Genomic DNA, 13,317 nt, shown 5'->3' on the forward strand with positions numbered 1-13,317 from the left:
TTCATACTTCTTAAAAAAAATTAATTTTACAAATAATATAACGATGATATATACAAGTTAATAATTGCACTAATTAAAGCATTACACATTGATTGATTAATTCGATATTTCAAAGGAAACATTAACATATAAATAGGAGCTATTCAGAAACGTGTTCATTTCATTTTTCATTTGATTTTGATAGTCGATTTAATACGAATGGTACAGAGACGATATACACACTTAATTCGAGTTACTTAAACTTAAACTAACTTTTGTTTTTCCGTTGATCTATCATTTTAACTTAATTCATCTACCGATCATCTGGCTGCTATCGACTGGGGTAATTTCAATTGATTGCAAATGAACGAATTAATTTGTGTCTGACGTACTGCATTCATTAACCAGTTGGATAATTCGGCATACTGTATTCCGTTGCTTGGCTCTGGCAGTTTCCACGGAACCGATTGCTGTTGGTGCAGTGCACTGTCATCATTCTCTACGGCATCGTTTTTCGTTGGCTTGGCTTTGTTTTTGATCGACAAATCTAGCACTTCGTCGTCACGCGTCGATGCTGTTTCCATCTGATCCTCTTCTACTGGCGTATTAACAAATCGTTCAGACACTTCCGGGTATACTGGCAAGGTGTTGGTCATCCTTCTAATACTTTCTTCAAATTCTCTCATTTTTCTACTGATAACCGCCAGCGGTTCGTTTTGATCTTGACTCATGGGACTTTGCACTGCTTCATACCGAATGGGATTTTCGCTTTTTCGTTTTCGTTTCATTCCTATGCTTTTCGAGTAGCTCATTAGATTGTTCAACGTTTGTTCTTCACATGGCTCGCTAGTTGCACTTTGCTGTGGTGACGGTGGTGGACTGGACATTAATGACAATGTGGGACTCATCGATTTGCTGTCGAACGACTTTCGATCGAATTCCAATTGGTCTCGAATGGGTGATCGCAATGTTTCCCTGTGATTTTGTGACGAGTTCAAATATTGTTGCTGCTTCTCCAAGTGCTGGAAGTAGCTCTCGCGTCCCTGAATGTTTTCTCGTGCGGCCATCATACTTGGATTGAAGTTATTGAATTTACCGTTAGGGAAATGATTGTTCGGTACGATCGGACCATTAAATGTGGGATATCGTAGACTACGTCCGTCATATGTGGAAATTTTGCGACGCAGATACGGTGAATGTAATTTAGGATTCGGATTCGCACTGTGACGATTGCGCGATCGACGTGAACTAAACATCATAATACAACCATCGACCGTACATTTATGCATTTCCTTTAAATGCACCGCCGAGAAATGGATTTTCAATGCGCCCTTGTCACAGAATGTCTTGAAGCAGACGTTACACTGAACCCGTTTCTTTCCCGATGCTGGATCAATGTAAACAATTCCGAAATCAGACGGAATAAATCCACGGAACTTTTTCAGTTGCGGTTGTGGTGATCGTTTTTCGGGCGGTGGAGTGAGTCGTTCGCGTGGCGGTTGGGGTTGGTTTGATGATAGGAAATCGGAGATGTGTTGGTAGCTTTGCTGAATATTTTCCATGCTTTTGGCATTTGATTCCATCGATGCACCGAGTTTGCGGAAATCGAAAAGTTGCATTTTGCTGGATGGTTTTGTCAACGATTGGTTTGTGGTGTTTTACGTTCAGCGTTTGCAGGTGTTTTGTAGATGAAGATTTTGTATCTGAAACAAAAGAAAAGAAAAGTTAGAAAAGGTGTCTGGCTGTTTGTGGGTCGATTACAAAGAAACCGGAGATCCAAGTATATATGTGGGCAGGGCTTATTTTTAAAAATTTTATTTTTGAAAATTCGGAAAGAATTCCGAAAAATTCGGAATAAGTTCCGAAAAATTCGGAGAGTATCAAAAAATTCGGAAAAAGTTCAAAAAAAAAATCCGAAATGTTCGGAAAAGTTCCGGAAAATAATTTTAGAATTATTATGAATTTTCGGAGTTAAAATTCCCAAAAATAAGTCTGTTTATGTTCGTGGGCCCTAGGTACTATATCTCAGTTTAAATTCTCAGTACAGGTAATTGTGGAGTGTTATGTGGCTCTAATATTTCATAGATTTAGATAGTCCTAACACCGCTAATTGAATCTACATTCAGCAAACTAAACAAAATGTCCAGATAACAGAGCAGAGTCACACTCTTCACATAGTTTCCCAAAGTAGAAAATTAATCAAAAGACGTTTATAAATAAAGTTTTTTTTCGCTCATGATTTAAAATGGTTTTTATATTTAATAGCTCCGGCATCCCTGTTGAGAGGAAAATTGTAAACCATATGCAATCGAGTGAAGACAAAAAAAATCTTTTTTTTGATTAATGATCGTTGTGGAAAAATGATCAAAAACGTTAAGACACATTATCAAATCTATTATTTAATGTTTAAGAATGAAGTTATACCGGACCGTATAGCTGTATAATTACAGGTCTAGTCGTTGTTTCGTTTTTTTGTGTGTGTTCTATTTCTTGATGTTATTTTTTTTTTGGTCGATCATAATACATCACTTGTCTATTCAAATTTCTATAATGCATCATAGTTATGATGATAAGCAGCTTTCAACCGCGCATTTCAGTACCATAATACAAAATTTATATTATATTAGTCTATTACCAGCAACAACAACAACCAAATTCGAGAAACAACTTTTTTTTTTAATTTTATTTAATTTAAAACCGGTTTTCTTTAGCGCCTCCAAAGATTTTTAGGTTTGTCTTTCTCGGCTACACACATTGTATTTAATTTATTTAATTTTGTTTTACGATATATTTAATCGTATTACGTGGTACAACATTGTCACGCTTTGGCTTGCGGCATTGTCTGATACGGTTTTTTTTTTCATCGATGTCATTACAACGAAAATTATCCTATACGAATTGGTTTTACCATTGTTGCGATGACTTAAGTCAATTTTTTTTTTGTACCATTTTGAATGTGACATGTCATCGCGACGAATGTGTCCTTTATTTCGATAGGATGGTAAAACACCTCGACAGTTCCAAGCTAAAGAAGTCTGTAAAAGTATACAGAGTATCTCACTAAAACTGTTTTTTATTACCACAGGTTGAAGTGGTTGAAGTCTTTCGCTAGATTAGCTTGGAACTAGATTAGCTTGATATCAAACCAATTCATGACTCTAGACTTTCTAACTTAAACCACAGGTCTTGTTACGCATAAGTCTATCTGCGTTTTGACCATATCTCTGGATACATCAACAAAACATTAAAACTATTAGCAATGAAGTCCTACTAAATTCTGCACGCACTTATCGCTCATTTTATGGCAACTGCCAACAACTGAAATTTTGCACATGAAGTGCTTAAACGTCGATGACCTAACTTATGAGGTAATTCCATTCGAAACAAGAGAATGAAACAACCAAAATTTTGCTATTACATAGTGTGACTAATAAGAACGCCTTGTATTGCTTCTGACACAACACAACATTCGCATAGACATTCTGGATGTTTTCCTTCACACCGAACAGGTGCAATTCCTGATATGTGCGCCAAATTTAGCGTAACAACTTGATTGGTACAGCCGAAGGTACATTTAATGCCAGTGTATATAACTAATAACACTGTGGCTGGTTATATACACCAAAACACATCATTTACACCCCAATTTAATTGCATCCATTCATTGTCGCATAAAATATTCATTACAAGCGCTACCATGAGAGTGAGAAAGTATTCACGCGAATTCACGTATTGCCAATGAATATTTATTAGAAATTGAAATTCACGGAATTAAATCAGGACTAATCGAAGTGATTATAGCGCAAATGGTTCTATAATGTAATGGAAATTAAAGGTGAACAGAGAGGTGAACTGGAATTGAAACGAACAACATTAATTCAATCATCAGCATAAACTATATATGACGATGAAGTGATGGATGTTAAAGCCTGAATATTGGGCGGTACAGAGATAATGTATCCATACAGACACATATTTAGTGTAACAGAGTTACATACCCCCTAGCAATAATTGGATGAAGTGTTACTATATTTAGAGAAGAATTGTTTATTTAAGAATGCTTTTACAGGCTCGTAATATTTCAACGCCTAACCGTTGATTTTTTTTTTTACTTTAACTTTACAATCGAATTTGTGCAAGTAGCAGTTAAAAACACTTTCGAGTAAAGTTTTGAATGTGTAATGGAAGAGAAGCCTTAGCAGTTCTAATTAATTTGCACCCACAGAACATCGGTGTAGGTGTTTATCTGACCATACAATAGGTTTAACAATGTAAAATCTTATATTTTCTTAGTAATAAAACTTTAAAATTTAGCTGCACTTGATTGTTTTAACGGTCGCTATTTAGATCGTGGATGGAGCTATATGGATTAACAAATTGATGGCCTCTAATAGCCAGCTATGTCTGTTACAACAAATGAACTCTAGCTGTAGCAAAATACATGTTAAAGCGAATGAAGTAAAATATTTTATTTGAAACTGTCGAATTCTATCAAACGAATCAAGTAATAGATTTTTCTGTCCTGAAGATTTACTATTCGTCTGTTCTTCAGAATTCCTTCCTGTTCGAAATTTTTAGAAATTTAGAAATCCTACAACAACAAATCTGTTCTAATTTGAATGTAGTTCTGTAGTGGTCACAAAACACCGAAACGAGAATTAAATTCGGGCCGTCTGACTCTCGATGTAAAACTTTGTTTTTTACAGAAAATGTTCTAAGATCGAATTGACCAAAAATTTTCGAATCGAATAAGCGAATGAAAAATAATCTATTTTTAGTCACATTTTTTTACAGCCACTACACAATCAACTATTACGAGATCGTAAGAAAAATACTACCAACACTTAAGTTTACATAAGTCTTTACCTAATATAAAATCTGGACAGGTTTATAGCAACGAATACATCAAACGATTTATTGAAATATTTATTAATTTACGAGACCTGAGTGTCTTCAGTTCAAAAATAATAAAATAAAAAATGAAAATGACGAACCGATCAAATATGACAATTTTAACCTAAATTGTAATTTTCTAAAAAAAACCAACTGACACCAAGGATAACAATTACTTTGCTAAAAACTCACGTAACTTCCTCAATTGACGAGGTTATTTATTTTTACGAGAAACAAGAAACATTACAAACATTACTTACATTCACTTCTCTCAGAAACAAAGTTCCATCTTCATTCACAAAGTTCAAATGGCATTATAAATTGAAGGTAAATTCAAAAGATTCCATTCACTTCACTCACAATTAAATTTAATGTTCAATGTCTTTTATAAGAAATAAAAAAAAATAAATTTGTGGCCCAAATCAATATTCAATCGCATAAAATTAATGTTCAAAAAAATTCTTCACTTCAAAGACCTAAGTCTGTAAATTTTGTCTTCCAATTACAGAACAGCAAAGTGTTTATTCTTCCCAGTTTGTTTCTAATTTATTTTCAGATATCACAACGACAAAAAATGACACAATTCAATACAACGTAGCTGTCCAAACAGTCTTATACAACTAAATGCATGAATCGCTCCACTGACTAGAACAAGTGCGCACAGCAATACCAGAAACATATTCAGAAAAAAAAAACATCTACACGACACCGAAAAGAGAGCTAAAGAAGAAGCAAGAGTAGAAAATTGCTTACAAGTCAGCAACAAAACCATGCAACATGATTCAAGTCATACAACATTTTGAACAAAACTTAACAACATTCTCTCCATCCGGAGCTTGAAGAAAATTGGTGTACAAGAGAATTGAAGCATACACAACACGCACACACATAATCACGGATTAGTTCTATCGTTGACTGTATTGTATCAGAAAGAAAACGTGTAATATTACAATATCGTCCACTGATTCCATAAAAACGACACTCTCTCGTAGCATTTAAAATAACAGCGACGAAGAGAAGGGAGGGACCAAAATGACACCTTTTTCACGACAAACGACTTCTATGAAGTGAATATAACATACACCGTCGTTCGCATATAGTTTTCGATGTGACTCCTCCTTTTAAAATGCAACAAACCGATGACAAATAGCTAATGCAAAAATGAGATGGCCAGAAAAGAATCCGATACAAAACGACAAAGGCGACAAAATGTGTATATTTTATGTGAGTTGAGACTTTATATATTTATCCAAATGATGTGTGCTTGGATAGTATACATGGATATATATACACACTATATAGACAATTGTGATGATATTATTCAGATATATAAGTATATTCACAATAAAATGATTACATTATGTATAATAGAATGTATATATACGTAACGTACTGGCGTATTATATAGTATAAAATACAATAAGTGTTATAAAAGATGTAACACTCAAAAATATAAATTCTTATTTATCCTTGGGCGCAGGATGAGCGCTGAGCAGATGGTGATATATCAGGTAAAAATGTAAATTATTTGTAGAAAGGAAGCTCCAATTTGATATCTACCTTGCGTCGACACAAAAAGAAAAAATTGGTAAAATTAAGAAATTGACACAGAACATGCGAAATTCTGTTTTTTCATAAACGTTGTTATGTAGTCCGTAAATGGTTTTTCTTTGAGTCGATCAAAAATGCAGCAAACACATCTGTTCTATAAATATGGCACGGCTATATACGACTGTCCATATATTTTCGATTCGAATATTGAATTGTGGAAAAAAGTTAAATAATTTCAATGATGATTTCTCCAGCACCCAAGGTTTTATTACATTTTATTGAAATTATATGCAAAAATATACTACCGAATGGAATGGACAACCTAAGTTCAAAATTGTATGCATAATAAAAATCGAATTTCTGTTTCTCTTCGTGCTAGGAGCAGTGCTATGCTAGGACGTAACATCCACATTACACTGATAATAGAAACTTTCATAAGTCACACAACGTTGCTAAGTTAGCTGCGACATCACCATTCTTAATTATGTATTGACAAAATATTCTAATTTGGGAAAATTAATTTTGAATATAGCTCAAAAAGGAACAAAATTAAATTTTTATTAATCTATTTACTTCTTTCTTCGCCATCAGCATGTAATAGTATATCACTTCCGAGTTTCCAAGTTGGGTATTTGATAAGTGGGGTGTCAAATAACAACTTGGAACCTCGTAAGTACAATGCTTTACGTGATTAGGCAATGTAAACGAAAATGAAACATGCCGTAACACGTAAAATCCATTACATAACTCGTAATAATTATGAAAAGACAAGGTTTTCGTATGTTTACTGACCTCGGCTTCGCCTCGGTTCAACAAAATTTACACGAAAACTGTAGTTTTCAATTTTTTATCCCTTGTTATTTATGCCACTCAGCATAATATTATATGCGAACCAATGAACGTCAACACAAGGTATGGTCGAATGTCAAACTTTGTATGTAGCGGAGGAGAAATTTCTGAGAAATTTTCCGGAAGTCATATTTTCTGCCGTTTATCATCAAATTTTATGAAGTTAATATTTGCCCCAGGAGTACTCGACCTCAGCTTTCCAACGAACCCATACACGCCCGTGTCCTCACCACCTTACGGAAATGAAATCCGGACTAAGAAACCTAATTTTTCGACTTTCGGCCACTTACAACCAGCCAAGTTTGGAAGATCAAAAATATCTGAGACTGGTTTTGGGGCCTAGGCACCAAGGCCTAACTAGGCATATATAAAAAAGTCCTGGAATAAATAGCGCCGATTTTGGTCAGTCGAAATTCAAAAGAATCCCTCAGATGGAAAACCTGAGATTTTTTTTTAAACTGTCTTCATTTTCCAAGGCTGTAAACTTTGGGGTCACTCAGGTCGCCATTTTATTAGATAACGCCACTTCTAAAGATTTTACATATAAAAAAAATCACCACACCGTCACGGCGACGAGAATCTGCATCTGCATGACCTCCCCAAAGTTTACATCCTTGCCCATTTTCGTCCCTGTTTCGTGTAAATAACTGCTGGGAGAAAAATTCTCGAAGCCTTTGTGCACGGCAGAGTAACGTTTATTTTACTCTGCCGTGCTTTATGATGTACAATTTTAGAATGAAAAGTAAATAGAAGATTACGTCCTTGTTTGGAACTTTTTATTTTCTCTGGTGTGATGTTGATCTCTCTGATCTCTCCAGATGCATACATAGTTCATTATATAACAGGTATTTATCCAACAAATTGCGAAATAGAGTTCTGTTTTGTCACTAGATGTTATTTATGCCATCGACTGCAAAGTATACTTTATTAGGTTCAATTTATGCAACAGAGACATCTTAAGTTCGCAGTTTTCGAATAGAACATTATGATGCTGAGTTGCATGAACATCTATTTCGCATCGCTGCCGTTAACTCATCTGTAACAGAATATGCTTTCTTTCACGCCTCTGGTAATTGAGCATAATAAACTAATACACACCCACACCGATGCAAATATTTCAAGTTGTCAAAACCGGCACGACACAATGAATCAAAAAACGAAAGCCAAATCATTTTGTAAAGTGGCGTTGTCATTGTAATATCGTCCTATAATCGCTCTATTTACTGTTAATTCAAGTGTTCAACTGTATTTTGATAAAAACTATTTACTTCATGTTCTTGTAACTGTCGAAAGACATTCTAAGCTTTTGCTGAAGAAGTCAATTAGAAAAAAGGTAAGATCGAAAGTGGAATTCACACAATTACTTTTTTGAGGTTAGGTTGTACAACCGGAGACTCCAGAAAGTTATCAGTCAAAATAAGATCGTAAAGTAGTGTGATAAGGCATGTGAGCCTCGTAATATGACAAAATGGTCGTTTCTGAGCTCCAGACGAGGCTCCAGATACCTATTATTGCGATGAAGGCTTTCTTCAAAGCGCTAGGTGCTTTGCATTCTATTCATACAACCGCGGCATATTGCGCAACATTTTTGTCTGAGACTGAGGGTACTAATCGTACTAATTTTGCATCGAATTCGAATTTTCTGTTGCGATGTAAGCGCTAAATGGCCCTTGGAAAAGCAATGACGTTTAACGCAAAACCTTTTTTTTCAGATACAAGCTATCGACAATAGATTTTCCGCTTTGCGGAATTTAACCAAAATTAACACAAAAAGCAACTGACCAAGGGAAATCATTGTGTGTACAAAAACGTTAAACCTGCGATTAAGATGCAAAGATCGGAAAGTGCATCTGCGCCGGATTCACAATCACCTGACATAGATCAATCATCGACGACCAGCGGATATTTTTCTGAGATGGAATTTCAGCGAGACGACTCAGATGAGTCAATGGAAGAAGAATTATCGTCATCGTGTGAAGCGTCGTCATCATCGCAAAATAACAGTTGTGTGCTGACGGAAAAGGAGCGATCACGATCCCAGACAAACTGGCAACATGGGTATTTTCAAGCAGAACCTGATGTGGCATCCGTCAAATCCGTCTCTCCATTTCGTCAAAAGTCTAATGCCACCCAGGGCCGAAGTGCTGCTACATTAATCGCTTCTAAATGGAATGCGACAACAATTGGATCAAGATCAGCCTATGAGGAGCAATTGCAATCCAACCGACGAACGTTCATTCCAAAGCAAAACGGACGATCGCAGGCAAAAATGCAATTGCATTATTCTGAAGCCGTACCAAGTTTAGCAGGTTTTGAGAGAATATATGGGAACAAAACAGGCTACGGCGATCAATTTGCTTCGACGATCGGAAGTTCCTCAGAGAGTTTTGACTCTGACAAAACTTTCGACGAGTTATTTAGCGGACCATATGGCCCGACGTCATTAGCACGAAAGTTATTGAAGAAAGCTGAAAAGGAAAGACGTGAGGAATCCAAACAACGTATGGCAGTGGCAAACTCAAAAATGCGGTCGAAATGGCCAATGTATCAAACGCGCTACTCTCCAGAAGTGTTGACCGAAACAGCTGTTAATTCAAAGGACCTATTTGCACTGTCCACTACTCCATGGTACGAACAAGGCTACGAAATGTCATTGATTACCCCGGTTGACGCACTGCAGCCAACGAGCGAAGAGGTAATTTCATTCAAAATCAGTACCATTCAGGAGGTAAATTTAATTTTAATTTACAGTGGAACGAAACAGGTGATGGAGTGTCTCGCCAATGCACAACGTTGACTTCATCACGAGAACTGGAAACGGCTCCAGTTCAAGGTGAAAATGACGAAATGTTACAACTGAACGGAGACTTGACATTATCTCCAAATGAATCAGAACCTGGTGACTCATTCGACTCGTTGTCATTAGCACGAAAGTTATTGAAGAAAGCTGAAAAGGGAAGACGTGAGGAATCCAAACAACGTATGGCAGTGGCAAACTCAAAAATGCGGTCGAAATGGCCAATGTATCAAACGCGCTACTCTCCAGAAATGTTGACCGAAACAGCTGTTAATTCAAAGGACCTATTTGCACTGTCCACTACTCCATGGTACGAACAAGGCTACGAAATGTCATTGATTACCCCGGTTGACGCACTGCAGCCAACGAGCGAAGAGGTAATTTCATTCAAAATCAGTACCATTCAGGAAGTAAATTTAATTTTAATTTACAGTGGAACGAAACAGGTGATGGAGTATCTCGCCAATGCACAACGTTGACTTCATCACGAGAACTGGAAACGGCTCCTATTCAAGGTGAAAATGACGAAATGTTACAACTGAACGCAGACTTGACATCATCTCCAAATGAATCAGAACCTGGTGACTCATTCGACTCGTTGTCATTAGCGCGAAAGTTATTAAAGAACAAGGATAGACCGTTGGATATCAAACGAAGTATCTTGATTACAAACCCAAACGTATGGTCGAACAGGCCATTATTTCAAACGCGTTATTCACCAGAAGTATTGAGCGAAACAGTTGTCAGCTCGAATGAACAACATCCACTGGCCACCTCTGAATTGCGTTTGAGCATTGAATCGAAACCAATACCAGCTGTAAATGAATCCGAAATCGAGATCACCGAATCACTGCAAACCACACCAGCAATTGAACAACAGGCGCATATGCAGTCATCGAAATGCATCGATCCTACAACGGACATCAGGAATGTGTCGATTGAGGAGAAACCGCAAAGTCCACAACATCTCGATGACTCGATAAGTGTTCCGGCTGCACCTCTCAGTGATGCATTGAATGAAATAATTATTTCAGAATCAGCTCTATCGGAATATTCTAACGATAAACCGATCGGAGAGGAAAAATGTCCAACTGCACACGTCTCACCAGAACCACTTATCCAACAAACGAACATCGAGAATGTTTTGATTGAGGAAAAAAGGGTTTCGCCACCTGAAAGTCCACAGAACATGGTTGATTCGATGAAAGCTCCGGTTACATCGCAAAGTGATCTATGGAACAATCCAGCTCTACGTGATCATCGTTACAGTAAACTGTTTCTAGAATTTACAACGCCACCAGTCTCACCAGCGGAATTCATCGTTTCATCGAACAGCAGTAATGTGCTGATTGAACAACCAACTATTTGGCCAACACAAAGTTTGGAAGACAAATATCTATCGGCTGTAAGCACTCCGGCTGGTCTATCGGATGTAAACACTCCGGCTGCATCACAGAGCGATGTGAATGAAATACTTATTTCAGTTCCACCAGATCCATCGGTTGAAACAACATCATCACTACCACCACCAGCGTCTGCGATATCAGCAGACATAATGCCATTATTGGAAAAACCGAATGCCGTTCCAATGCCGAATCCTTTGCGACCAACAGCATCTAGACCCAACTCCTCTGTGAAAGGTCAAAAGCGATCCTACAACCGAAACAACAAAATTCACATTCAATCGAATGAACTGATCGATCTGGCGCTACCGGTCGGTACAATAATTCAAACACCTTCGAATGCTGCTCGCATCAACCCTGATCAGATGATTTTCGATCAGAAAACATCCAACATCCAAATGGCCTCGAAATCGTCCTTGAAGCTGCGAGTGACTAATGAAGTCACGCCGAATCAGATCAATCCGGCAAAACGAAAGAGAACGGAAAATTTACAGCGTTTCAAGTCATCCGTGTCAAATGAAACTGGAGCGAATTCGACAACAACCGGTGTCGCATCGCTAAAACGAACGCATACGGAACACTTATCACCACACGTTCCAGCTAAAGTACAAAAGGTGCAGAAACCAGCTCAAACGAACATGAAAAATATTTCGGCCAGTTCCACTTCAGCCAACATTGCTACACCGCGTACCGATGTTAAAAATTGTGCTGCAGTTGCTGGTGTCAGTCGAGATGGACAAAACTCGGGAGATCCATCTTTTGCGGAGTGCGTACTGTTCCTTAAACGAAATAATGTTTCTGTGTTCAAAGTTCCGCAGAACCCATCGCAACTTCCTCCGAAGCCATCACAAGTTCTTCCACCGAACTGGGACAAATATATGAGAGTTCTCCAACAGAATAACGTCAGCGTCGAACGTCTGAATAAGAATATCAGCCGTAACTAATACAAGAAGGAAAAACCAACAATCTGTGATCATTGTGATCTTTCTAAGACTTTATTTTGTGAAAATAAAACATTTTTGTAAAGTGTTCGAATTGGTATTTTGTTCCATCACGGCTAAAATGCAACTTGCTGTTATAAGTACATTTCCCGAACGCAACAGTCGCATATGGACCTTTTATTACATTTTTCTACGTCCAATTTATGCCCTTAACACGATCCATTTATCAAGAATAAATTATTCAGAAATTAACGTACGTTCAATAACTGGCGCCACAGAGATTCGATCCACATTAAAACGTAAGTGTGTGTATAGAATGTGTATAAGCACACATAATAGGGTGGGTCGTGTTTTCTCTTTTATTTTTTCACTTAAACATCTGACCCAAGGATGCACGCAGAGTCCAACCTGACCGTCCAGAGAATCTTTTGTAGAAGAAACTTTAAAAAAATGTGTTTTCCTAGGGCTCCGATAGGATTCTCGATTTTTGTGTTAGTGTAAAGAGGTTGCATGCAACTCTGAATGATTTCTCTGGCATGTGTGAGATAAAACCATCACTACCATCATTGACTGGCGTTCATGTTAACAATGTTGAACATATCGAGACTCTTTTTTGGTTTTAATTCATTTGCCTTTCCGGTCATAGTCTAGTAGCAAAAAATACTCAAACACTTAAGTAGTAGTCGGTAAAGGACAGAAGGAGAGTCTCCATCACAAACAACTCATCACCAACAATATTGTCATTTCATTTTCAAGCTAAATTATTAAGCTATTGGCGCCAGTCAACAGTAACGGTTTCATCTCAGAGATGCCAGAGAAATTATTCAGTGTTCACAGCCTCACTCCACAAAAATCAAAAATCCTATCTGTGCAATATAGTGGAAGGCAGTGAAATTTAGGCATG

General features: G+C 37.2%; 2 protein-coding genes across 3 annotated transcripts; one reads left to right on the plus strand and one right to left on the minus strand.

Annotated features, from left to right (window-relative positions):
* Nucleotides 1-271: 271 nt before the first annotated feature.
* On the minus strand, nt 272-5,544 carry LOC119077592 (protein disconnected). Its single transcript, XM_037184799.1, has 2 exons — nt 5,133-5,544; nt 272-1,682 (listed from the first exon to the last, which is right to left on the minus strand). Exon 2 carries the CDS (start codon nt 1,596-1,598, stop codon nt 300-302), a length of 1,299 nt encoding a protein of 432 aa, XP_037040694.1. The 5' UTR covers nt 1,599-1,682; nt 5,133-5,544; the 3' UTR covers nt 272-299.
* A 2,840-nt stretch (nt 5,545-8,384) lies between these two features.
* Nucleotides 8,385-12,504, plus strand: LOC119077593. 2 transcript variants are annotated; one of them, XM_037184800.1, is made up of 4 exons: nt 8,385-8,605; nt 8,985-9,967; nt 10,024-10,446; nt 10,503-12,504. In XM_037184800.1, exons 2-4 carry the CDS (start codon nt 9,101-9,103, stop codon nt 12,414-12,416), a joined length of 3,204 nt encoding a protein of 1,067 aa, XP_037040695.1. In that variant the 5' UTR covers nt 8,385-8,605; nt 8,985-9,100; the 3' UTR covers nt 12,417-12,504. The 2 variants fall into 2 exon arrangements, with proteins under 2 accessions (XP_037040695.1, XP_037040696.1); XM_037184801.1 differs by having other exon boundaries at nt 8,985-9,760; nt 10,240-10,446.
* The last annotated feature ends 813 nt before the right edge of the window (nt 12,505-13,317 follow it).

The sequence above is a fragment of the Bradysia coprophila genome, unplaced genomic scaffold, assembly GCF_014529535.1.
Source record: "Bradysia coprophila strain Holo2 unplaced genomic scaffold, BU_Bcop_v1 contig_24, whole genome shotgun sequence".
Taxonomy (NCBI): domain Eukaryota; kingdom Metazoa; phylum Arthropoda; class Insecta; order Diptera; family Sciaridae; genus Bradysia; species Bradysia coprophila.

Bases quoted from the DNA above. Each gene is read 5' to 3' on its own strand.
- LOC119077592 (XM_037184799.1), bottom strand. From the start codon at position 1,598: ATGCAACTTTTCGATTTCCGCAAACTCGGTGCATCGATGGAATCAAAT.
- LOC119077593 (XM_037184800.1), top strand. From the start codon at position 9,101: ATGCAAAGATCGGAAAGTGCATCTGCGCCGGATTCACAATCACCTGAC. The intron at 9,968-10,023 runs GTAATTTCATTC...TTTAATTTACAG, and splicing joins TGCAGCCAACGAGCGAAGAG to TGGAACGAAACAGGTGATGG. The intron at 10,447-10,502 runs GTAATTTCATTC...TTTAATTTACAG, and splicing joins TGCAGCCAACGAGCGAAGAG to TGGAACGAAACAGGTGATGG.